This window comes from Leopardus geoffroyi, chromosome A1, assembly GCF_018350155.1.
Source record: "Leopardus geoffroyi isolate Oge1 chromosome A1, O.geoffroyi_Oge1_pat1.0, whole genome shotgun sequence".
Taxonomy (NCBI): Eukaryota; Metazoa; Chordata; class Mammalia; order Carnivora; family Felidae; genus Leopardus; species Leopardus geoffroyi.
In genome coordinates this window covers 67,299,489-67,326,759 of record NC_059326.1, presented here as the reverse complement: position 1 = coordinate 67,326,759, position 27,271 = coordinate 67,299,489, and the positions used below count along the sequence as shown (strand labels likewise).

General features: G+C 43.1%; 1 protein-coding gene and 1 long non-coding RNA gene across 3 annotated transcripts in view; one reads left to right on the top strand and one right to left on the bottom strand.

Annotated features, from left to right (window-relative positions):
• Positions 1-12,789, bottom strand: part of CLDN10 (claudin 10) — a 113,866-nt gene extending 101,077 nt beyond the window's left edge. Inside the window, exon 1 of one of the 2 annotated variants that reach the window (XM_045480774.1) lies at positions 12,331-12,789. In XM_045480774.1, coding sequence (XP_045336730.1) covers positions 12,331-12,544 — 214 coding nt within the window. In that variant the 5' untranslated portion in view covers positions 12,545-12,789. The remainder of the gene's footprint in view (positions 1-12,330) is intronic. The other variant, XM_045480781.1, reaches the window with a different exon arrangement.
• LOC123599330 overlaps positions 1-24,132 on the top strand; it is a 43,387-nt gene extending 19,255 nt beyond the window's left edge. Inside the window, exons 3-5 of the long non-coding RNA XR_006713101.1 lie at positions 21,490-21,617; positions 23,370-23,498; positions 24,004-24,132. This is a non-coding gene — a long non-coding RNA (uncharacterized LOC123599330). The remainder of the gene's footprint in view (positions 1-21,489; positions 21,618-23,369; positions 23,499-24,003) is intronic.
• Positions 24,133-27,271: the final 3,139 nt, after the last annotated feature.

The window sequence follows — 27,271 nt, the reverse complement described above, 5'->3', positions numbered from 1 at the left end:
GAAAACCTCGGTCTCGGAGTCTGTCTTTTGGCTCCTCTGGGTATTGTGTGCGATACGTGTGAGGTTCTGCACTGGTGGGTGGTTGTGTGTGGCTTGACGTGGTGCCTGCATGGTTGGTGTCTCTGTGTGTGTGTGTGTGTGTGTGTGTGTGTGTGTGGAATGTGGAAGTGTGTCTGCATGGTGAGAGTGGTACGGCCGTATAGTTGGCTGAAGAACCAGCTGGGTCCACATGTGCATGTCCACGTGGCATGAACACGCTAGCATGAATCTGCTGTATAATTCTAGTGGAATTGGACCACAAACTGGATGGCTCACCACCCTGGGCAAAGGCAGACCCCCACCTCCACCCTGCCCCCACCACTCCCAGGAAGGATTAACGAAGGCACCAGAAGCAGAAGCAGAAAGAGCGGGACAGAGCAGAGGCCATAATACTGAGCCCACAAGGACCTCGGCGCCCCCTACAGGATAGAGTTGGAGCTACAGCTGGAATAGGAAGTTTCAAGGGGAAAGCGCTACCTTCTCTCAGGCTCAAACTTGCTCCCAGTCCTAACTAGGACTGTTGTTCCCAGTCCTAATTTGAATCTGGGATAGAGGTTGTCAGTAGGATAACACGGGTATTTTCCCATGTTATAATACAATATAATATAATACAATATGTAATATTGTATGTATAATATATATTATATATGTATATATACATATATATAATATTGTATATATAATAATAATACAATATAATATAATATTAATATAATATTAATATCATATTAATAATATAATATAATAATATAATACAAATGGATTCCAGATAATTCTATAATAGTGTCTGCTGGTCCCTCTTTGTGGCTCCACCTCCTATCAAAGCCACAACCGACTGTTGGCACTTCCATTTGTCACCTAGGCTTTGTATTTCTGCTTCACCCTTTCCCACCTGCTTCTCCTTTTCCCCTAAATGCTCACAGCTTGGAGATATCCCCCGGTAGTTCTTCCCGAGGCACAGGGTGGCAGGAGAGCGTGTTCTGGTGAGGGAGCAGAAGCAGGAGGCAGATCAGTTGAGTTCAGAGAAGGCAATGGGTCAGGGCTGAGTGGGCAAGCAGGCTGGAATTATCGTGCAGGACAGTAATAAGACAGGTCTGGCCTGGAACCCAAACATTAGCCGGCAGAACGAAACGAGGGGTCTGAAGTCCAGGTTCAAACAGGAGCGAGAGTGGGCATCAGCTGATCTCCGGGAACTGGGAGGCTGAGCAAAGCAGTAAGCACATGGAGCCAGGGCACAGGGCCAAGGAAGGATCTCGATATAGCAGAGAATCAGTTTGGTAGGGACATTTATAGGAATCCTATTGAGCGGGCTGAAACCCTCAGATAAAACTGGCTCAGTGTTTGCTGGTGGATTAAATGAAAACATCTGGCTGTAGTTAGATAGAAAATAGCCTTCATTCCCTCTGCCCCACTTGCCAAAAGTCCACATTTTGTGTTCTGGAGAGAATCAGTCTCCCAAGAGGATGGCTGGTCTGGTTTTTATACATGGGCTATATTTGGTACATATGAACCAAAAATATTGAGCCAAAGAAATTTAAAGTTAAGACTTGTCCTGGGTGCCTGGATGGCCCAGTTGGTTAAGCGTGGGACTTCACTTCAGGTTGTGATCTCACGGTTTGTGAGTTCGAGCCCCAGGGCCCCACATCGGGCTTTCTGCTGTCAGTGTGGAGCCTGCCTCAGATCTGTCTCCCTCCCTCTGCCTCTCCCCCTCTTGCGCGCACTCTCTCTCCCTCTCTCTCACAAAAGTAAATAAACATTAAAAAAAAAAAAAAAAAAGGCAAGAGTTGTCCTGTCAAATCTCCAGTCCCCATCACTTAGCTTTATGCTTAAATTTAGGAGTCATTCCTTCCCTGACAAGGGTTAGGTGGCATCCCTTGGATTTGCTTAGGACCTTTTAAAATATCAATATAGGGGTGCCTGGGTGGCTCAGTCAGTTGGGCATCTGACTTCGGCTCAGGTCATGATCTCATGGTTCGTGAGTTCCAGCCCTGCATTGGGCTCTGTGCTGACAGCTCAGAGCCTGGAGCCTGCCGGATTCTGTGTCTCCCTCTCTCTCTGCCCCTCCCCTGCTCATGCTCACTTGCTCTCTTTCTCTCTCTCTCTCTCTCTCAAAAATAAATGAATATTAAAAAAAAATTTTTAAGAGTCTGTAAAATATCAATATAGATGGGGAATTACATATTCATTATTTTAATTCTAACATATAAATACATTGGTTCAAATATAATAACATTAATATAACATATATATTAGAACATTTACTACTTTAACTGATGTTCCCTTCTAGGGCAAAGACAAAGCCTTTTTATTGCTGTGTTCTCAAGTGCCCAGCACAGACCCCAACAGTTGTCCAAAAATATTTAAGTCAACATCAAATCAGGAAAATTGATGTTTAAATATCTCTTTCTCTTTTGACATGTTCACGGAATCTCAGATCTCAAACTGGAAATGACTATTCTACCTTCCCAGCCAGTGCAGGAATTATTTCTACCAACATTTTAGCAGAGAATCGTCAGCCTCCCCTGGATCCTTCTAGCCAGTTCTTTGTGGGACAACCTATTCTATTGTTGGGCAGCTCCAGTAGAAGTTTCTTCTTTGTAGAGCCCCTACCTCTGATTCCAAAGCAAAGTTTACCCAGTAGTAATACTTGTCTCTTTCCCACTCCCCCTCCTCGACCATATTCTCCCCCCCCCCTTTTTTTCCAGGTTAGACCATTGCCATTGTGAATTTATTTCATGAACCCTCATCCTCCAACTCATTGTCCTCTAGAGTCAATGAATGTGATTTATGTCCAGATCCTTTAAAATATGGTGCCCAAGACCAGCACAAGACAACGGAACTACAAAATATGGGGTAATACTATTACCCTCCTAACTCTGATATTCTTATGTGACTCCCTGAGGTTGCATTAAGCTTTCGACCTGCTCTGCAGCAGCTTTCTCTGTCACCGCTCATCATATCTCCAGACAGGAGTGCTCAGGGGCGTCCTTAATGCGACTCGCCCCTCATGAGCCACCACATTGCTAAGTCTTATCACTTCTACCCCTAAGTATCTTCCTTGTCTGTTCCCACTGCTGTCCCCTTGGTTCAGGTTCTAACACGAACTACGGCACGATCTTTCTAGAATGCAGGCCCTATCCGGTATTCTCTGTTTGAAATGTCTCAATAGCTCTCCAGCCTCTCCGAGACAAAGTCTACATTTCTTCAGGGAGCTTAAAGGTCCCTTGGCAAGCTCCCCTTCTGCGATACCTGCAGGCTGACTTTTCACGTCCTTCCCCACCCCCCCCCCCCTTCCTGCTCACAGTTCCCTGAGGCACTTGGTTCCTTCTGGCTCTGAGGCCTTTGCTTTCTGTGCCTGACACTGTTCTAAACGCTCTCCGCAAGTTAACTCACTTAATCCTCATCACCAGCCTCTGAAGGAGGGGATATGGTTCCATTTTACAGATGGAGAGCTCAGGGGTCCAGCGTTTTGCCCGGAGTCGTGCAGTTAATAAATTGTAGAGCTGGAGGAGTCCCATAGCCTGAGATGCACTCCCTGTCTCTCTCCTTGGCAAACTTCTACCCATCTTTCAAGCCGGATCAAGCACTCGTTCTTCTGGGAAGTCTGCCTCCCCCCTGAACTTTACCATCAGATCTCACTTCTCATTCTGAGCTAATTGTCAGCTACACGGTTGTCAGCACCTCCACTGAGGATAAGCTTATGTCCTTTTCCTCACTGAGTCCCCAGACCTATATTGTGTGCCAAGGACTCTAATGAACGCTTTGATGAAGGCATTTATTAGTGAATAAATGAATTAACTATTTACCGGGTTCCTTTGTAGTTGTAATATGGCATCACGGCAATTTGCCAAATTGTCAACCTTTGGTAATCAATTTTCCTGTAATACATACAAAAATCTGGCCAAAACCCAGTTGTAAACCAGCTGGTTCCTGGCAGCTTCATTATCCCAGGTTCATTTAAGAGCAACAGAGTTACGAAGCACCCTGGGATCACCTAAAAGTGCGCAGCAGCAGGACGTTTTGAAATTGCCACCACACCGTTTGCCCCGAAAGCGTCCTTTGTGTCTTTTAGGAAGAGAACGAACGAGTAACGGAATCTGTGCGGAGGAGACACGGTAGAGCTGACTTGTCGCATGTGTGGTCAGATGGGCCCTGGGCAGAGAGAAGAGCAGTGAATCCTGTGAAAAATAAACCTGAACCCTTTCCACAAGAAATATTTACCAGGAGAAAACCAGCGCCGAAAACCAGGCAAGCACGCGAAGCCCGAAGGAGAAGCGAAATGGGAAAGCTCTGGCCTCGCTGACCTACCTCTGCAAACACCCCGGGAGCTGCTATCATACGATATTGATTGCATGTTCTTAGTTACTGCGTTCTCAGTGCTCTGGCGGCTAGAGCCTCACGTGACCGCTGGGGGAGACACTGCCCTTCGGGGCTTACCTAGGCTCAAGATCTAGAGCACCTTTCGTATGCAAATCAACAAAGCCAAGGCCCACTCCCCCAACGACCTCAATTCTCAAGCTTTCACCCTGCAAGCCTCTGTCTCTACCCTAATCAACCCAGGGGCCAGGTACAGACAATTTAGGACGGCCCCTACGCCCCAGAGCCCGCGGAGATCTTTCAGGCCAGCCAATCCGGAACTTGTTTAACCCGATTCCTCTGCTCCGCCCGCTCCCTCCCTGGAAAACCGTAGTGCCGGCGTCGGCCAGGCTTCGCTCTCACTGCGGCCTCCCGACAGGCTCTGGAGCGTCCCTACTGGTCCAGTGTGGGGAGCCATGCCTCCTGCCTCTAGGGGTCTGTGAGTATAAACACTTCTTCCTTCACGACAGCATTTTGTGTCTGTGTGTCTTACCATCCCTGATTAAAGCAAATTTCAGGGATGCCTGGGTGGCTCGGTCGGTTAAGCGTCCAACTTCAGTTCAGGTCGTGGTTTGTGAGATCCAGCCCCACATGGGGCTCTGTGCTGACAGCGTGGAGCCTGCCTGGGTTTCTTTCTCCCTTTCTCTCTGTTCCTCCCCTACCTGTGCTCACTCTGTCTCTCTCTCTCAATAAATAAATAAACTTAAAAAAAAAAAAAGAGGGGGGAAACAAAGTGAATTTAAATGACTTACACAAGGTCACACAAAAAATTAGTGGCAGAACTGGGACTTAAACACAAGTTTGGGGGCTAGTACCAAATGCTGAAAGTTTCCCCTCAAAATCTGGGATGACCATGCAAAGTTATAAATATGCTCCCCTGTGAGCCTCAGTTACCTTGCCCATAAAATGGGGGCCACGGAATACTATCTTTTGGATAAAAGTGATAATGTCTGTGAAAGCGCTTTGTGAAATGTGAATATGACTCAAATCAATGTATTATACCGTCACAAAGTTTTTCCCAGTCCTCGGGGCTAGCAACACCTGAGTAAAGCTTTGTCCTTTCTTGGCTGCCCAACGTGTGAACACAGCACTGCTTCCCTAAATGGAGCACGAAGCGGATCTTTTCTTCCCATTTCGGACAGATGTGGCACATGACTGCCATGACACACAGGCTCACATCTGCGGTGAGAACCTGACTTCCCAATACAGCGTGGTCTCACCTTATGAGGCCTAGCGAATCCCAAGCATAAACGGTGTGACTCTGATGAGCGCTGTAACCTTTGCATGATTATAAATGTGACTCAGGGATGAGAGGCATCCTTCTGTTAGGCTTTGGATTCCAGGAAGCAGCTACTGTGGCCTGGCCAGAAGCAAATTGATGGAACAGAAGGAACGGTCACCTCCCAACAGTTGAGATGTGAGCTTCACGGCACTGAAAGACCTGGTCGCAGTAACGAGCGCTACCCTCCATGGTGAGTGTCTCCGTCTGGCATCGTATAAGGCACTTTGCCTATGTTATCTTGTTTACACACCATCTAACAGGTGAGAAAACTGAAGCACGGAGAGATTCAGACCCTTAGTTAGTAAGTGGTGAGTCCATTAGACTCCAGGACCAAGCTTTAAACGGGATTTCTCAAACTTTTAATGTGCATAGGAGACACCCGGAGATGTTGTTAAAATGCAGATTTTGATTCAGTAGGTCTGTGGTAGAGCCCAAGATTCTGAATTTCTAGCAAGCTCCCAAGCGATACAGATGCTGCCGGTCTGAGGACCATACGTTACGAAGCGAGGCTCTAAATCATTATGTGTCTCGCAAAATGCATCTTGCGTCTCGTCATAAAAAACGCTCATGGCTCTTCTCCTTTTAAGCACTTCCCTGGGGCCTTCTCCCTTGGCCAGAGCTTGGTGACAGGAGATGCCCTCTCCATCTATTAAATGTTACAATTTAGCTCTGTGAACAATTTCTTCTTCCATTTGTTTGGTCCACAAAACTTTAGTGAGTGCCTGCTAGGAGCCAGCCACCGTGGTGGGTACCGAGGATACCAGGATAAATAACGTAAGGTCCTGGCCTCCAAGAGACTGGTAAGGAGACAAGCCATCCTGACAATCTCTGGGGCTTCTGGGAAAGAGCACGCAGCACCCAGATGCAGAATTCCAAGTCCAACCGTGGCTGCTTTAGCTCTAGTGCCACCTTCACCACGACACGGGCACGTGTCAGCCCCACGCATGTCATTCTCTCGGCATAGAGACAATTTTATGGTGGCTCATCCTGTCCAGATTCTGCGGTGAGAATACAATTCACCTACCTTGGGGCAGCACACATAAAAAAATTATGCCGTTTTTTGTCGGGACAAATGCATGTCGAATGTTTCTTTGGCAGTTTTCACCCCCAAAATAAGCCTAAGACAAAACTTGGAGTTTTTCTTCTTCTTTTTTTTTTTTTTTAAGTTTATTTATTTGGGGCGCCCAGGTGGCTGAGTTGGTTAAGCGTCTGACTTCAGCTCATATCATGATCTCTCAGTTTGTGAGTTCAAGCCCTGCATCCAGCTCTCCGCTGTCAGTGTGGAGCCTGCCTTGGATCCTCTGACTCCCTCTCTATCTCTCTGCCCCTTCCCCTACTTATGGGCAGGAGCGCACTCACGCGTGTGCTCTCTCTCAAAACAAATAAATATTTTAAAAATTACATTAATTTACGTATTTTGAGAGGGAGATGGGAGGGAGGGGCAGAGAGAGAGAGAGAGAGAGAGAGAGAGAGAGAGAGAGAGAATCCCAAGCAGGCTTTCTGCTGTCAGCACAGTGCCCAACTTGGGGCTCGAACTCACAAACCGTGAGATCATGACCTGAGCTGAAGTTAGAGGCTTAACTGACTGAGCCACCCAGGTGCCTCTAGATTTACTTACTGTTATTTAATCATAGACTAAGACACACATTTCAGCAAGCAAGAAATCTTTTATGACATCAGATGGCTCCCAGCTGTTCCCCATATAGTGAATAAACACCCACAGAAAACTCCTTTTCTCTAGCAAATGCCATTCCTTTGCCCCCATTCTTATGGCATGGCTGGTAAGGGGAGAGAGAGACAGAGGCGGCAGAAAGTGAGGAGAGAAAGAAGCTTCGTACTCCTGTAGGCAGCCAGCATCACTTGACGGCCAGCGTCCAGAATAGTGTTTGGTTTCATTCCAATGAAATCCTGGCACCTTTACTTTGCTTGTTACTCATAAGGTCATTTAAGGTCATTAAACCTATCTCCACCCAGATGCAGATAAGATTCTAAACAGTCAGGAACACAGGAAGCCAGCTAAGATAATAGATAAGGGGAGAAAAAGAAGGGCTAATCTCTGGAGCAGTTATGTTCCAGGAGCCTTTTATAGCTGTAATTCTTCAGTGAACTGCAACGTGGTGAAGCATCACAAAGCCCTGGAATTGAACTTCAGGTTGAAGGATACTTCAAGGGACTGTTGGAGTCCAGCTCTCTCAATTTACAGAAAAGAAATTTATGAATGAGACAGATTCATTTGCAAAGTCAAGGTCTGGCGACTGGTTAATAAAAGAGAATTTGAAGTTTGGTATGCTGAATTGCAATTCAGTGATCTTCCTTTTTGTTGCCTGAGTACATGTCCTCAATCACTCAATTCACGACACTCTGGCCTTCCTCCAGGAGTACAATTTTGCCCTCATCAGGAACCATCTATCTCATTCATAATTTTGTTCATTCAGCCATGTTGAAAATATCTTTCCAGAGCCCAGTGTGTGCCAGGAGCATAAGGAGAGCCTAACAGTCTAGTCTTCGAGGTAACCCCCACCAGGCAGCTTCAGTCCCTCCCCTTAGCAGTGCTCTCTGGACCCAGCCTTCCCCGTCAGAAAGGACCGCTTCCCTCCCTATGAGCGATGCCCTGTTTTCACAGTTAAAATATCCTTATTAACGGTGACAGGAGAGAAAATCAAAACATGACGGAACAAGAGACATAGCCTGTGGTGGATATTGCCCCCAAAGAAAGTGACGTGCTTTGGGGATTGAGTCAAGGAGCTCCCAGGCTGTGATGAGGACTGAATTACAAGGATCTGTAGGGTGTATTTCTGAAATCCACCCCACAGAACTGCAGTTGAAGAGGGCCTCTATTTTTCTCAATACTGTAAATGCTCCCTGTCCAGAGAGGGTGCTGGCTCACATCAAGTCTCTAAAGGCTGTAGTCACTAGTCCTCTGAATGGGTCCCTGAAAACCTGCAGCCCTTGAGACAGCGGAGAGTGTTAGCAACAACAAGGTACGACTCTGGCAATGAAGTTATGTAACCAGCAAGGCAAAAAGTAAACAAACAGAAACCCTGGCAGCTCAGAAAGTTTTTTTCTTTTTCTTTCTCAAAGGAGACTTAATCTGACCTAAGTCTAAGCAGATTTGTCTCAAATTGACACAGCAGGGCTTCAATAGTTTGTTATTTTAAAATGTGATATACTCATTTTCATTCCTCATTGGCTTCTGAGTTCTTGTCTCAATTTGGAATTACTGGGATGTCCGAGAGCCTACTGGCAGAGAGGCTTTCCCGACACCCCTGTTGTTGTGTTTTCAAAGAGGAGCAAAGGAAAAGCAACCAGTATCGTCAGCAATGATTCCATGTGAATAAGGAAATCCAAATGTGAGTCCCCATTTCCTTTGGAAACATGAATCAGTGTTCCTGACTTTGAAAATAGATTTCTGTAGCAACTTGTTTATTTTATAAAGATTTTTATTCAGGAGGAAGAAAGGGGAGAGAGAATGTTAAATTAATTTTACATGTTCTAATCAAAGCACTGTCAGTGGACCAGATTTTTCAAAATACCTCTCATGTGCAGGGTACACAGCAGATCTAGAATACATTATCTTTAATATAAAAAGCAAAATCAGGGGGACAAAATTTAAAAATTGTTTTATGTTTATTTTTGAGAGAGAGACAGAGTGCAAGCAGGGGAGGAGCAGAGAGTGGGGGAGACACAGAATCCGAAGCAGGATCCAGGCTCTGAGCTGTCAGCACAGAGCCTGATGCAGGGTTCGAACCCATGAACCGCAAGATCATGACCTGAACTGAAGTCAGATGCTTAACCCACTAAGCCACCCAGGTGCCCCAGGGTGATAAAATTTTAAGGGGGCGGGGGGAGATTATTTAGACCACCATGAACTACATAGTAACTATAACTTCTCACTCCATGTTTTCTAAGATGCATTTGGAGAAGTAGCTATTGAAGTCACACAGAAATCTACCATGATTCTTTAGCCCACTTTGGAACTAAGGTTAAATGTTAATTTTTCTTTTTTCTTTTTTCTTTTTTTTTTTTTTGAAGGCGAGAGAGAGCATGAGCCAGGGAGGAGCAGAGAGAGAGGGAGACACAGAATTTGAAGCAGGCTCCAGGCTCTGAGCTACCAGCACAGAGCCTGACGTGGGGCTCGAACTCACGGACTGCAAGATCATGACCTGAGCCGAAGTCAGACGCTCAAATGTTAATTTTTCAAAATAACTGGGTTTTGTTAAGGAATATCGAATGAGGGATAATAAGACAAAATATTTTTTTAAAAAGATGAACCCACTAGGGGTGCCTGGCTGGCTCAATCAATAGAGCATATGATGACTCTTGATCTCAGGGTTGTGGGTTCGAGCCCCATGTTGGGTGTAGAGATTACATAAAAATTAAATCTTTAAAAAAAAGTCCTGAGGTGTCTGGGAGGCTCAGTTAAGTACCTGACTCTTGATTTTGGCTCAGGTCATGATCTCATCTGCACTGGGCATGGAGCCTACTTTGAAATTCTTTCTCTCTCTTCCTCTGCCCCTCTCCACCACTTGCTCTCTCTCTCTCTCTCTCTCTCTAAGAAAGTTTTTTTCCTTCAAAAACAATGAACCCCCCCAAAAATAAATAAAATACAAAAATAATAAATTTTTAAAAAGAACCCAAGAAAGAACAAAGAAATACACTTACCCACGCAATATCTCGTCTGCTTGCTGCCCAAGATGGCAGTGGGCCAAAGGGGGCCATAGAGAAGGAAGAACCACAGAGATGTGCAGAATGGCGCTAATGGTCACCACACTCTTCCTCTCTTTTACAGTTTCCCCCTTGTTCCTAACAAAGCCTTCCATAGGAGAGGGGACGATTCTGAAGTATCTCAAAGTAAGTTTGAAAGTTGGGACTGAAAAGAAATATACCATTGCTTCTTCAAATGGGTGCTTGAGAAAGTTCATTATTTGAGGGCCTACGTGGGCTATCCGAGCTTGAACATTTCCCTTGTCATTAGAAGTCTCCTGGATTTAACTAAGTATTCTCTCTTTATCCTTTGGCACACACTGTGCACTAATGACGCGGGTACTTGACACAAAATCCCATAAAATATTATGCTTTAGTAACTTCCTAGTTAAAATTTTATTTTCTTTACTGAGGCCAAGGTACAGTTTTGCCATTTAGTTGTGGAAAGACTACATTTTAAAAAATACCAGGGGTGGGGTGCCTGGGTGGCTCAGTTCGTTGAGCGTCCGACTTCGGCTCAGGTCATGATCTCACACTCCATGAGTTCGAGCCCCGCGTCAGGCTCTGTGCTAATAGCTCAGAGCCTGGAGCCTGCTTCAGATTCTGTGTCTCCCTCTCTCTCTCTGCCCCTCCCCTACTCATGCTATGTCTCTCTGTGTCTCAAAAAAATAAATAAAAACATTAAAAAAATTTTTTTAAATACCAGGGGCAATTTTTTAACATAATAAACCCACAACTTATGGCAGATTTGTAAAGGCATCAAATCACGAGGCAGATAGTGATTCTTGTGATGACATAAGAGCAGGTAGTTATCTCCCCGGAGGTATCCCGAGGTATGGAAATGCCTTCCAAGAAAAAAATGTCCCTAAGATACAGATACTTGTAATAGAGTTTCTAACATGCATAACGATGAAAGCTTGCTTGCATGTTTAAAAAAAGTAAAACCAAGCAACAAAAAGGCAGTTTATAGGCATTTTCTTTCACGTAACTACTTTTTAAATTCTTCTTGCTCTGCTATTTTATCATTAAATATGATTTAAAAAAAAATAGAACCCCTCTGTAAACAAAATTCTTTTTCACTCAGCACTGTCCTCCTTGTCATATGCTTTTACCCCCTTGAATATGTACAGGAGTATACATATATACGTGTGTGCGTGTACTTCATACTCAGATGGCCTGGGGAAGTATAGGAATTGGGAATAACCTATGAATTACTGACAGCATGTGTGCATGTATATATGTGTGTCTATAGATGTATAATGTATGTATACACACCTGTCTGGAAAAGATTCCTCCATGATGTGAGGCAAATTGAAACTAGCTTTTAAATCACTTTTGGGGGCACCTGGATGGCTCATTGGGTTAAGTGTCCGACTCTTGTTTCGGCCGAGGTCATGGTCTCACGATTTCGAGAGTTCGAGCCCCAAGTCAGGCTCTGCGCTGGCAGGGTGGAGCCTGCGTGAGATTCTCTGTCTCCCTGTCTCCCTGCCCCTCCCCCAACCTGTGCTGTCTCCGTCTCTCTCAAAACAAAATAAAAATTAAAATAAATAAAATAGTCATTTCTGCCCTGTCCCTTGGAGTCTATCATTTGCACTGGGTATTTGTAAAAGATTCATGAGATTATTAACTTCCTTTTGTCATATAAAATACATGATTTAATTCTTTCAGCCACGTTCATATACCTCATCCATCCTAGGCAATTTTTTTTTAGAATTTTATTTTTAAGTAATCGCGGCACCCAACATGGGGCTGGACCCCACAACCCCAAGGTCAAGAATCACATGCTCCACCCACTGAGCCAGCCGGGCGCCCCATCCTAGGTAATCCTTGACACTTTCACAAGCACTCAGTCTTTACAGAGTTAACAGCCAACTGTATGCAGCTGCTTCGGCACAGTGAGGGGAAAAGCGACATTTTACTTCCACCCCGAGCAAAGCCATTATATTTACCTTCTACTTTGAAGATAGTAAAGTGTGGTCGGCAATGGAAAGAACCCAACGCGTTACCTGCGCAGTTCATCCACAGACCCTGGTAAACCCAAGTGGCGGTTATCACCGATGATGCTCGGGTGGTCACTTTCCACTCATTGGACGCGGTGGCCGCGACGAGAGCTCCAAACCCTCCGACGCCAAACACCAGAGCTGAGATCTGCGCCCTGGACATGTCGCTCTGTCTTCTCCAGTGACACGGTCCAGACAGAACGCTTTGGTGGGCTAGGCATGCAGCGGGCGACTAGCGCTCGGACAGGTGTTACGGCAGGTTGCGGGTAGGGAACAGCATTTCATGCTCGGATGGCCTGCGGAAGGACCGGAATTCAGGATAGAGTCTGATTCACCGATGGCATTTTAAAGATAGCTTGAGATGATCTTTCTAATTTCCTACACGGAGATTTACTAAAAAATTTTAGATGGATTTTAAAGGTTTTGATTTCGCAGATATTTTTTTCCTGGCACCACAGTTAATGCTTAATTTTCTGTTAGCCTGAAGCTTAACGAACCGTGCACCGAGCAGATATTACAAAGTACAAATTATACAGTAACAGTTAAGGCTTATTTGACCAATTGCTTTAGTCTCGCATGCTTCTGAATCTTTATAGAAATGGAATCATATGGCAGGTATTCTTCGGTAACTTTTTCACACAACGTTATGTTCGTGAGATTCATCTATGTTCAAGAATGTAGTTGGCGGAAATATAGTACTTCATTAAGTGAATATACTACAATTTATTTATCCATGTTCCTGGAGATGAACATTTGTGTTGTTTCTTCCTCACCCCCACCTCCCCCTCAATAACAGTGGGAACAGCTGTAAATATTCGCATACATTTCTTTTTGTGCACCTGCTGCAAGAGCTTCTTCAGGGTAATCTTAGAAACAGAACTGCTAGGAAGCAGGAAATAAGTAGGAACTAATCTTCAACCTTATTGACAATACTAAGTTGCTGTACTGAGTCGTTCTAGTTGTTTACCATCCTACAACCAGTGGGTGAATCCTCATTGGCTCACTTCATGACATGTGGCATTGGGGTGTTTCAGAATTGCTGGGTTTTGTTTGTTTTTTGGGGCGGGGGGTAGTGGGGGGGGTTGGCCACTCTGATGAGTGTAAAGCTCTCCCGTTATGATAACTAATTTGTATTTCCTGATTACTAATGAAGCTGAGCATATTTTCACATATTTATTGGTTCATTGTGTTTTTGTCTACAGACATTTGTAGCTTTTGCTCATTTTATCCGTTGAGTTGCTTGACTTGTTATAACTTATTTTTAGTTCTATATACATCCTGGATAGCAATCATTTGTTGATTATGTACATTGTAAATATCTTCTCCCAGTTTGTGGTTTGTCTTTATTCAGGTATTTGATAAAGACTCTTGATTTTAGCATGCTTAAATTTACCAAGCTTTTACTAAATGATTTGTGCTTTGAGATTTTGATTAAGAAGTCTCCCTCAGGGGCATCTGGGTGTCTCAGTTGGTTAAGCTTCCGACTCTCCGTGAGCTCAAGCCCCCCATCAGGCTCTGTGCTGACACTCCGAGCCTGCTTGGGAGTCTCCCTCTGTCCCTCTCTCTGCCCCTGTCCAGTTCACAACTCTCTCTCAAAATAAATTTTAAAAAACCTTTAAAAAAATATTTAAAAAAGAAAAGAATCTCCCTCAGAGATAGTAAATACGTTACCTTTTAATCCTATTTCAAAGTTTTAGCTTTTACATTTAAGTTCTTAAATCATCTAGAACTGATTTTTCAGGGCAGCTGGGTGGCTCAGTTGATTAAGTATCTGACTCTTGATCTCAGCTCAGGTCTTGATCTCAGGGTTGTGAATTCGAGCCCCTTGTTGGGCTCTGTGCTGGACATGAAACCTACTTAAAAAAAAATGGGGCACCTGGGTAGCTCAGTCAGTTGAGTTCCTGCTACTGGTTTCAGCTCAGGTAATGATCTCACAGTTTTGTGAGTTCAAGCCCCATGTGGGGCTCTGTGCTACCTGCTTGGAATTCAGTCTCTCTCTCTCTCTCTCTCTCTGCTCCTCCCTCTGTCTGTCTCAAAAAAAGTAACTAAGCTTAAACTGGAATTTATTTTCTGTTTTATGATTTGGGATCTATTTCATTTTTCAACATGGAAACCAAATTTTTCTGTCCCTACTAAATGGCCTCTGGTTTCCCTATTGATTTGCAATGTCACTTCTGTCATATCAGATGTAAATATTTACATGGTCTGTTTATGGACTCTCGTAATCTGTTACATTTATCTGCTTGTCTGTTCCTGCACCCATATAATACTTGCTTAATTACTCTAATTTATAAATATTTCTTGAGATCTTGTTGATGTCTCTTATTTTTTGCTCTTGTTATCGAGAGTATCTGAGACTTTTTTTTTTTTTTTAGCTCCTTGCTGTTCCTTAAATATTTTAGAATAGACTTATGAAGTTATACATATATACATACCTACTGGGATGTTTATTGGAGGAAAGTAAATAACTTTATAAAGTTGAGCCTTCCAATGAGTATTGTATATCTTCTTCATTTAACCCTTCTTTAATGTCTTTCAGTCAAGTTGAATATTTTAATTAAACCTTGTTACATTTTTTGCCTGATTTATTTTTTTTAAGATTTTCTTTCTTTCTTTTTTAAATGTTTATTTTTGAGAGAGAGAGAGAGAGAGCACAAGCACGGGAGGGGCAGAGAGAGAGGGAGACACAGAATCTGAAGCAGGCTCCAGGCTCCAAGCTGTCAGCACAGAGCCTGATGCAGGGCGTGAACCCATGAAGTAAGAGATCATGACCTGAGCCGAAGTTGGACGCTTAACCAACTGAGCCATCCAGGCGCCCCAAGATTTTATTTTTAAGTAATCTCTACACCTAACATGGAGCTCAAACCTACAACCCTGAGATCAAGAGCCACATGCTCCATTGAGTGAACCAGCCAGGTGCCCCATGCTAGATTTATTCTTAAACTTAAGACTCATTCTAGCATCTTTTTGTCTAACACATTTTATCCGATTTCCTTCTTGTGTATACAGTGTTAGGGGTACCAACCCCCACGCAGTCAAAAATCCACATACAACTTTTGATCCCCCAAAACTTACCTACTGTTGACCAGAAGCCTTACTCATAAACAGTTGATTAATACATACTTTATATACTATATGTATCATGTTCTGTATTCTTATAATAAAGTAAGCTAGAGAAAAGAAAACGTTATTAGTAAAATCATGAGGAAGAGAAAATACATTTACAATACTGTACTCTATTTATCAAAAAAAAATCCACACAAAGAAGACGTGCTTGGTTCAAACCCTTATTCAAAGGTTTTTGAACATTTCGTTTTTCTTCTTTTTTGCATTTTTTAAAGTTTTTTCCCACATTTCAATTTTTCCACTTACTAAATTAGAAGTTGCACATTTTTTGGGTTGTTTAATAGTTACTCTAGAAATTTTAATGCATATTTAACTTAATAAATAAAATCGATCATTGTCTTTATTCTCCTTATGAATAATATAAGGACCTTAAGATGCTTTAACACTAATATAACTCCTCTTCTGGCCTATGTTATTACTTTATTTCTATGTCGTTTGATTTTTTTAGTCCCATGAATTAGAGTTTTATCTCCCCAGATGTTAGCCCGCACTTGCCATTATTACTACATACTGTCATTTTTCTTTTTCGGCTCACTATTCCATTTTGCCTCTCAAACCTTCCTTGTGAGTTTATTATTTTTCTTCTTCCTAAGGTCTATCCTTGCGAAGTTTCTCTAGTGAGGGACTGTTGGTAGTTACCTGTCTTAGTTTTTGTTTGCCAGATAATAATATATTTCTTCTGTGCTTGCTTTTGGTAGATAATTTTTTGGGGGGTATACGGTTATAAGTTGACAATTGTTTCCACTCGTCACTTTGAAGATATAATTCTACTTCCATCTGACTTCCAGTGTTGTAGAGAAATCAAGAACTAGATTTATCATTTCTTTATAGATTAGTCCGTGCTTTGTGTTTGACTGATTTTAAGATTCTCTTTGGTTTTGGCAGTTTCGATTTGACTTTCTAAGTATGGATTATTTTTGGTAATCTCCTTTGGGATTTACTGAACTTCTTGAATCTAATCATTCATATCTGTCATCAATTCTGGAAAACTCTTAGTCCCTTCCCTCTAGAGATGTTACCTCTTCCCTATTCTTTCTTTATCTCCTTCTGGAACTCTGATAAGATCTATTTTTTTGTTCTGTTTGTCCTATTTCTTAACTTCTTTTTAATATTTTTAACCACTTTATCTCTCCATGCTGTATACTAGGTTTTTAAAAGATATATGTACTAATTAATTTTCTCTTCAGCTGTGTGTAATCTGCTAGTATCCATCCAGAGGTTCTAATTTCTAATACTATACTTTAGGGGCGCCTGGGTGGCGCAGTCGGTTAAGCGTCCGACTTCAGCCAGGTCACGATCTCGCGGTCCGTGAGTTTGAGCCCCGCGTCGGGCTCTGGGCTGATGGCTCAGAGCCTGGAGCCTGTTTCCGATTCTGTGTCTCCCTCTCTCTCTGCCCCTCCCCTGTTCATGCTCTGTCTCTCTCTGTCCCAAAAATAAATAAACGATGAAAAAAAAAATTTTTTTAAATAAAAAAAAAAAAATGTCTAGAGTTTCTGTTTTATCCTTTTCTGTATCTTCCTATTTCTTGTTTTCTAATCTCTTGTTCTTTAGTCATAATTCAAGTGCCCTATTTTGTTTTTTAAGTATTAAAGATACTTAATTTATATTCTATATCTCATTACTCTCATATCTGTAGTTTTTGCCAGTTGGATTGATTTTTTTTTTTTTTTTTTTTTTTTTTTTTAACTGACCCTCTCATAGTGGTTTGCTAAAACATGTGCTTTGTCATATATCTGGGTATAAAAAAAATTCTGTGCATTGTTTACTATGAAATTAGTATTATATTTTAAGGTAAACAAAAGAATTTATACTGCTTGGTAAACTATTTGCTCATAAATTTAAAAGTTTTCTTTATGTCAATTAACTTAAAGTAATGGACCAATAAACCTATGAAAGATGCTTTCTTTAAACAAAACAAACAAAAAACACATGTGCTTTGTGATTTGGGATTGTAAGCTCGTGTTCCTGGCAACTTTCTCATGAAAATGTTTTGAGGCCTGAGTTGGACATTTGTTCTCCCAGATAGAATTTATATTTGCTTCTTCCTGTTTTTTAGGTGAGCTATCAACCCAGGACTATTTTTTTAAATGTTTATTTATTTTTGAGAGAGAGAGAGAGAGAGAGAGAGAGAGAGAGAGGCAGAGAGAGAATCCCAAGCAGGCTCCACGCTGTCAGCGCAGAGCCCAACGCAGGGCTCAAACCCACAAACCAGGAGATCATGACCTGAGCTAAAATCAAGAGTCAAAAGCTTAACTGACTGAGCCACCCAGGTGTCCTGTGAGTACAGATATTTAATTAATTTAAAAAAAAATTTTAAGTGTTTATTTTAGAGAGAGAGAAAGAGACAGAGCAGGAACAGGGGACAAGCAGAGAGAAAGGGAGACAAAATCCGAAGTCGGCTCCAGGCTCTGAGCTGTCAGCACAGAGCCCAGCATGGTGCTAGAACCCACAGACCTCGAGATCATGACCTGAGTCTAAGTTGGCCGCCCAAGGACTGAGCCACCCAGGCGCCCCAGGCGCCCCAGACTGCTTTACACTAAATTATCATCTTTTACTAGCCATTCAAAGCGTGAATTCTAGTGCCACACCCAAGTGAGTGTCAACTTGTGTTTAGGAATTCTCAGGTAACTTCCTTTTGTCCCCATCCTCAAATGCAAGGTTGAGACAGGACATTCCTTTACCATCACCCAGGGAACAGTGATGGCGATGGTGGCAGAGGTGGAGAAGCACTGCCTTTTAATTTTGCCCACTGCAGTCATTACTTTGGGACGGGAACAACTTCAGAGTTCTCTGATCCAGTCTCCAGCGTTGCCTGGCACTAGGACCCCCTGTTATGGCCAATTTGGAACTAAAATCTCGATGACCAGGGATCCCTCAGGGTAGCCACTGGCTTCAAAGCTGGCTTACCTTTCTATATTTGTGTTTTCTCTTCATTTCTTCGCCTCTAAAGATTTCCTTTGCTTTTTCACTAGCTCAGGTGTGCATTTAAAAATATTTTTCAAGGGGTGCCTGCATGGCTCAGTCAGTTAAGCATCCATCTCTGGATTTCGGCTCAGGTCATGATCTCAGGTGCGTGGGTTTGAGCCCTTCGTTGGTCTCTGCACTAACAGTGTGAAGCCTGCTTGGGATTCTTCTCTCTCTCGCTCTCTCTATCTTTCCCCCACTCGTGCTCTCTGTCTCTCTGTCTCTGTCTCTCTCTCTCTCTTTCAAAATAAAAATAAATAAACTTCAATTAAAAAATATTTTTGGATTAAAAAAATTTTTTTAAGTTTATTTATTTTGAGAGAGAGAGAGTATGGGGGAAGGGGGAGGTGCAGAGAGAGAGAGGAAGAGAGAGAATTCCAAGCAGGCTCCGCACTTGTCAGCACAGAGCCCGACACTGGACCCGAACTCACAAACCATGAATTCATGACTTGAGCCAAAACCAAGAGTCAGACGCTTAGCCAACCAAGTCACCCAGGTACCCCTTGAATGTTTTCTTTTCCTTTTTTTTTTTTTCTCTCTCTCTTTTTTTTTTTTTTTTTTTTTTTTTTTTTTTTTTTTAGAGAGAGCGTGAGTAGGGGAGAAGCAGAGAGAAAGGGAGACACAGAATCTGAAGAAGGCTCCAGGCTGTCAGCACAGAGCCTGATGTGGGGTTTGAACCCACAAACCACAAGATCATGACCTGAGCCGAAGTCGGATGCTAAACTGACTGGGCCAGCCAGGTGCCCTCCATTTTTTTGTACTGACTGTAGGTGTTTTGTTTCAGGAAGGTTATATAGGATACCTAATCCACTCTATGCCAGAAATAAAACTGGCCAAATGTAATAAACACTTATGTTTAAAAATATCCCTAAAAATCAAATAACCTGGGGGCGCCTGGGTGGCGCAGTCGGTTAAGCGTCCGACTTCAGCCAGGTCACGATCTCGCGGTCCGTGAGTTCGAGCCCCGCGTCGGGCTCTGGGCTGATGGCTCAGAGCCTGGAGCCTGTTTCCGATTCTGTGTCTCCCTCTCTCTCTGCCCCTCCCCCGTTCATGCTCTGTCTCTCTCTGTCCCCAAAAAAATAAACGTTGAAAAAAAAATTAAAAAAAAAAATCAAATAACCTGGGGCACCTGTCTGGCTCAGGTGATAGAACATGAGACTTTTGATTTCAGAGTCGTGAATTTGAGCTCCACGTTGGGCATAGAAATTACCTCTAACACCATCAACTGATGATTGGATAAAGAAATTGTGGTTTATATACACAATGGAGTACTACGTGGCAATGAGAAAGAATGAAATATGGCCCTTTGTAGCAACGTGGATGGAACTGGAGAGTGTTATGCTAAGTGAAATAAGCCATACAGAGAAAGACAGATACCATATGTTTTCACTCTTATGTGGATCCTGAGAAACTTAACAGAAATCCATGGGGGAGGGGAAGGAAAAAAAAAAAAGAGGTTAGAGTGGAAGAGAGCCAAAGCATAAGAGACTCTTAAAAACTGAGAACAAACTGAGGGTTGATTGGGGGTGGGAGGGAGGGGAGGGTGTGTGATGGGTATTGAGGAGGGCACCTTTTGGGATGAGCACTGGGTGTTGTATGGAAACCAATTTGACAGTAAATTTCATATATTGAAAAAAAAAAAAAAAGAAATTACCTCTAACAAATCAAATAACCTATCAGGAAGTAACAATAAGTGAATCTCTCCCAAATGAGGAGAATCCTAGAAGTTCAGATTTGTGCAGATTTTGCTGTGCTACCTAGTCTCAATTCCTATTTAGATTCTTTTGGAAATTAGTTGCATGTTTTTAGTGGAAAGAGCTCTCTCTCAAAAAAAAAAAAATAGTCCAGGGCAAAAATAGTCCAATAAACTTCTTTTTCAGTACATTATATTTTTCTTCATCACACTGTGAGTTAAATTCCCAGAAAAGGTATGCCTGATTCTACATTTAAGATGAAAATCCTGCAATTTAAAATGAAAAACCACCCAAAAACACTCCACCTATTTTCTTGTATCATTAAAATAAGATTTTATGGGTGCCTGGGTGGCTTAGTCAGTTAAACACTTGACTTTGGCTCAGGTCATGATCTTGCAGTTTGTGAGTTCGAGCCCCAAGTCGGGCTCTCTGCTGTCCACACAAAGCCTGCTTCAGATCCTCTGCCCCCCACTCTCTGCCCTTCCCCTGTTTGTGCTCTCTCGCTCTCTCTCTCTGTCTCTCTCAAAATAAATAAACTTAAATAAAATAAATATAATAAGATTTCTACTGATTTCTTAAAACTCTTTTGCCAATATCTTGACTCCAGGGCTTAATTAGGACACTATAAAACATTCTTCCAATAACTAGCAATAAAAATTAAATAATTCTGTCTATAAATAGTTATTTGTCTCTTACTTTGCCAGAATTTTGTGCACTTTGATTTCTTTTCAGATGTAAATACATTTTAAAGTCTCCTTTTTGGCATAAAGATTTACAGGATTAGAATCTGAGAAACAAACAAACAAAAAAGAGACGTACCACTTGGGTTAGTCTGCAAGTGTTTTGAGTTTACCTTCCTCTGGGGAGAAAAGAAGAAATTATTTCTCTGGAAGAATTCAACCAAATTTTGTTCACTATCCCATTGTCAAAGTTACTAAGAGACACCAAACTTTAAATGTTTTTTTGATCATGTGTAAAGCTTCCTGGAATTGGAAGCATAATTGCAGGTGGAGGTAGGGGGAAGAGTCCACTGTAATTAACCATAGAAAAATAAAAAGAACTAAGCCTGCAAAGACAGACATATGAGAAAAATCCTGTTTAAATCACAAAACACCTAGAGGACTGTCAAGGTGTTGTGAACACATCTGTGATTGAAGGGGGGGGGGGGGGGCGGTGGGTGGAATCCATGAGCTCTTCCAGACTAATAAATTTATATCACAAATACCTCCTTTCTAAGTTGGTTTGAGGATTATGACATTATACATGTAGAGCACAGAGAAAGTGCTAAATATACATCATTTATTGCTGTTATGATTCTTCCTAGAAAAATGAAGATCCTGAGATTAGAGACACCAACCAATCCTTCTGGTTTGCCCAGTCCTTCTAAGTTTTAGCACTGAATGCCCTGGGTCCCGTGCACACTCTCAGCGTTGGAGAAACAAATCGTTCCAGGTTTTCAGCTTTTATTGGGGTGGAGGAGGGTGGAGGAAACTTAATGAATTTTCATTTTTCAAAATCAAACAGTATCTCCTGTCACGGGGCCAGCATATTTCCTGTTCCTACCCTCCTTCCTCTCACACTGCCACCTACCTGCAAAAGGAAGTAAATTCTTTTTTTATTTTTTATTATTTTTTTTAACGTTTATTTATTTTTGAGACAGAGCATGAACGGGGGAGGGTCAGAGAGAGGGAGACACAGAATCTGAAACAGGCTCCAGGCTCCGAGCTGTCAGCACAGAGCCCGACGCGGGGCTCGAACTCACGGACCGCGAGATCATGACCTGAGCCGAAGTCGGCTGCTTAACCGACTGAGCCACCCAGGCGCCCCCAAAGGGAAGTAAATTCTTGCCGGAAGAGACTGGTCTGCGCACCTGGACCTGAAGAGGGCGGGACCGCGTGTTCTCCGCGCCTTGCGACAGTCACCAGCAGAAGGCAGGCTTCTGAACACCCTGCTCGCGGTCCCTCCGGCTGAATCACACGCGGTTTCTGCCTCCCATCAGCTTTTAGTACCTTGCTCTAACAAGCTAAGATGTGCAGATTCTTTTTCTCCTTCCTTCCTTCTTCCCTTCCTTCCTCTTTTCTGTCTCTCCTAACTTCATCGTGTGTGTGTGTGTGTGTGTGTGTGTGTGTGTGTGTGTGTGTGTGTGTGCGTGTGCGCGCACTCCCTTTCATTTCTGATTTTAGGTGCAGAAGGTTGGGTTAGTCCTACACCTCGTTCGTGATCTAACATCTTCTCTACCCTGTATGAAGTTGCTCTCTTAATTTGTTCTTTTGAAATCCCCATTCCCCCTTCATATAACACGGGAGTCTCTGTGTGTCCCTGCATCCCCGCCAACACTTAGCATTATGCAACCTCTACATTTTTGGCAGATTAGTGGGTATAAAGTGATACCACTGCTTCAATTTGCATTTATCTGGAAACTTGAATTTGAGCATCACTTCACATGCTTTTAACCTTTTAGTTTTTCCTCTTCTGACTTTGCCCATTTTTCCTTTAGGATTCCTATATGATTTGCAGGCATTTCTTTTATACTCTGAAGAGTAGCCCCTTACCAGTATTACACATTTCCTGTCTCTTCCCCCAACCTGGCATCCCTTCATTTGTCCGTGGTGTCCTTCCTGAGACCATCAGCCTCACAATTTTAATGTGATCACGTTCCTCTGTATTCTGTGCTTTTCAAGTTCTGCTTAGAGTCCTTCATTGCCCTAGAATAGCAAGATGTCCCCCTGTGTATTCTTTTGCAGTTCATAATCTCTGGTGCACAATTCTGAAATCTAGTATTCCAGACTTTCACAAACCTGGCACCGTGTCCATCAGCTAGAAACGGATGGCACATTCACACGGGGTAATTTGAGAGGACTTTAATAAGGGACTTTAGGGGTGCCTGGGTGGCTCAGTCGGTTAAGCGTCCGACTTCGGCTCAGGTCATGATCTCATGGTCCGTGAGTTCGAGCCCCGCGTCAGGCTCTGTGCTGACAGCTCAGAGCCTGGAGCCTGCTTCCGATTCTGTGTCTCCCTCTCTCTCTGCCCCTCCCCCATTCATGCTCTGTCTCTCTCTGTCTCAAAAATAAACATTAAAAAAAATTTAAAAAAAAATAAGGGACTTTATTTAAAGTGTAGAACGGGGTTCTCAACCTCAGCACTATTGACATTTTGGGCCAAACAATAATTCTACTTTGTGAGGAGCTGTCCTGTGCCTTGTAGGATGTTCAGCAGCAGCCCTGCTCTCTGCGACGCCTGTAGTATGCCCACACCAACAGTCACGACAACCCAGAGTGTGCCCAGACATTGGCGTGTTGCTCCCAGACAGGGACAATGGTGTAGACAGCCCAGGTGAGACAGTACGGTGCCATGGTCACAAGAGGCAAGGGGAAGGGCATGATTCCTGGAATCAGGTGAGAGGTGTTGTGGAGAAGGCCACCTTACCAAAACTAGGTCCTTCAGTGGGAAGACGAGCCAGAGCTGGCCTGAGAAACTCCACCCTTCCCTCCTCTTCTTTCTGCCAGAGGGTAGGGGAACCTGTGGTGAGGTCCAGAGAGACTACCTCCCAGGCAGAGAGCAAGGTGGAGAAGGCAAAAAGGTAGATTTGGATACTCAGCCCAGCAAAGTGCTGCTGGAACCAAGCTGAGTCTACTTTAGTCTTTATATGATTTACTACAGAAATACTGAAGTGTCTGACTGTGGGATGCTACCTGAGATCCCGTTGGGGGTATTATGTAATATGTATGGTATATATACCATCTTGCCCTTTTAAATCTGAAAAGGTTTGAATTCCAAAGCACATCTGGCTATATGCATTTCAAATACGTAACTATGGAAATGCGCCTTTCACCCACAGGTGAAGTGTATCTGGAGTCTGTCATTTCGTGATTCAAGGTAAGGATCTGGTTTTATTTGTTTCCATGTAACGAGCCCATCCCCTCCTCCACCTGCTAAACAATCCAAGCTTTTCTCATTATCATTGTGACTTTCATTCCGTATTAAGTTCTCGTGTAAGCACATGGTCCTATGTCTCTATTCCAATTTACTGGTCCATTTGTGTATTCTTCTACTGGTAATAGAAACTATCCCATATTTATTACTTCCATGTCTACATATATCCTAATATCTGGTAGGAAAGTCCTCTCTTTCTGCTTTTTTTAATAGTAAATAATTTTTATTGTTAGTTTTATCAGAAAGATTTTGTATATGAATATCATTTTTAGAAGACAATAAGGACATGGTTTTTTATGATTTTTTTTTTTTTTTGAGAGAGAGTGTAAGCAGGGGAGAAGGGCAGAGGGAGAAAGAGAGAATCTTAAACAGGCTCCACACTCATCCTGGAGCCCAATGTGGGGCTTGATCCCACAAACTGGCATCATGACCCGAGCCGAAATTAAGAGTCGGGCACTCAACCAACTGAGCCACTTAGGTGCCCCAGGACATGGTGGTTTTGATAGAAATTTTATTAAAGCCAGACATCATATTTTTTTCCCAGAAGGAACATTTTTAAAAAGCTACCTTCAACAAAGCATCTTTGAGCACATCAGTTCTGTTAAAGAATGGTAAATCATATATTATTATTTTTTTCAACGTTTATTTATTTTTGGGACAGAGAGAGACAGAGCATGAACGGGGGAGGGGCAGAGAGAGAGGGAGACACAGAATCGGAAACAGGCTCCAGGCTCTGAGCCATCAGCCCAGAGCCCGACGCGGGGCTCGAACTCACAGACCGCGAGATCGTGACCTGGCTGAAGTCGGACGCTTAACCGACTGCGCCACCCAGGCGCCCCTGTAAATCATATATTATAAAAAAGTCTTTGATACGAGAGGCCCATGGGTGTCTCAGTCAGTTAAGTGTCTGACTTCAGCTCAGGTAATGGTCTCACAGTTCGTGGGTTCCGGGCCCACAATGGGCTTTGCTCTGACAAGGTGGAGCCTGCTTGGGATTCTCTCTCTCCCTCCCTCTCTGCCCCTCCCCTACTTGCATGTGCTCTCTGTCTCTTCCACAAAAGAAATACATAGATATTTTTAAAAAGTCTTTGATATGAAACACACAAGCTAATACCTTACATTTTTCAATCTTCAGATGAAACCTATTGCTTCAGTTTCTAAAGACATAAAATTGCTTTAAATTAGAGCAGATCAAACATCACATACCTCTGTGTGAGGCCCAGGCAGAAGTTCTGCTTAAGTGAAAGCAGGCTTAAGAGACCTGAAAACTAAAGCAGTGTAAATCCTTGACTAGATCCTGAACTGGACTGACTTTTTTTTTAAGGCTGCACATGACACATCATTGGAATAATCCAGAAAATCTATAGATTGGCTATATAGACACCATTAGTGTAGCAATGATATGTTCCTCAGGTGTGAGAGTGCCACTGTGGTAATGTAAGAAAATGTCCTTGTTCTTAGGTGGACAGACATACTTAGGGGGCACCTGTGTGGCTCGGTCGACTTTTGGTTTCAGCTCAGGTCATGTTCTCACTAGTTCGTGGGATGGAGTCCCACATCGGGCTCTGCGCTGACGGCGAGGAGCCTGCTTGGGATTCTCTCTCTCCCTCTCTGCTCCCCCCCCCCCACCCACTCACACACACACTCTCTCTCTCTCTCAAAATAAATAAATAAACATTTAAAAAAAAAGAAGTATTTAGGAATAAGGTTGAGGCGTCAGCAGCTTACTTTCCAATGGTTCTGAAAAATAAGCACATAAAGCAAATCAAGTATATAAAGCAAGATGTCAGTGTTTGGTGAATACGGATGAAGGTGTCCGGCCTGAAGGTTGTTTGTGTCATAATTTCAACTTCTCTGGCTTGAAAATTTCCAAACTAAAATGCTGGGGGAGAAGAAATAGGAAATCATAGAAACATTAACAGTGCATATGGAGGGGCGCCTGGCTGGCTCAGCCATGCGATTCTTGATCTCAGGATTATAAATCCGAGCCCCACATTGGATGTAGCGGTTAGTTAAAATATTTAAAAACAAAACAAAACAAAACAACAATGCAAATTGAGAACTGCGTGTGTGAAGGCCTCCATCGCCTCAGTGACAAAGTAGTCAGTTTTCCTAGACGCGAGCAGAGACTACATTCTGTGACTATGGGTGGGTGTCCTTCTGCCCCGAGAGGAACAGAGTGCTGTGCAGATTGATTCTCTTTACTTCCTTCAGGTCTATCCCACCCCCCCCCACCCCACCCCCATCTCAGTGTTGCGCTCTGGAACCCCGGGCGGAACAGGCCTGTATCAGCCAGGACTCTCCCCAGCTCTCAGGTCTTCACGGCGAAGAAACCCAAGTTCCACAACCCCCCCCTCAAGGCTGCCTCACTGGCCTAAACATCCCTGCCTTCCCCTTTTAAGATTGATTTCACGGGGTGCCTGGGTGGCTCGGTTGGTTAAGTGTCTGACTTTAGTTCAGGTCATCATCTCGTGGTTTGTGAGTTTGAGCCCCAAATCAGGGTCTGCACTGTCAGCTGGGGGTTCTCTCTCCACTTCTCTCTCTTTCCCTCCCCCACTTGCACATGCTCGCTCTCTCTCTCTCTTTCTCAAAATAGATAAACTTAAAAAAAAAACTCACTTTCACACCTAATTTCTTCAAGAAAGCTCTCAAAACTATCTAAACTTTGATTCGGGTGGACTTTTGTTTTCCTACATACATTTTAGAGTAAGTTTATCAATTCTTCACAACATCATAGTGCAATGAAATTTTACTGTTTTTAGGCAGCAGTAAGATAAAGGGAACTATGCAAATGAAAGAAAGTGGATCTCTAGACATGTACTTTCATTCTTAGGTCTTGAAATACCTGGAAAAAATTATTCTCTACTGGGACTTAGGGAAAAATCAATCTCTTAAACCCTTTGCTTAAGATTTCACCGCTATCAGGGGCGTCTGGGTGGCTCAGTCAGTTAAGCGTCCAACTTCTGTTCAGGTCATGATCTCACGGTTTGTGAGTTTGAGCCCTGCATCAGGCTCTGTGCTGACAGCTCGGAGTCTGCTTCAGATTCTGTGTCTCCCTCTCTCTCTGCCCCTCCCCAACTTGTGCTCTGTCTCTCTCTGTCTCTCAAAAAATAAATAATTTTTTTTTTAATTTTAAAGAAAAAAAAAGATTTCACTGATATCAGATATTCTTA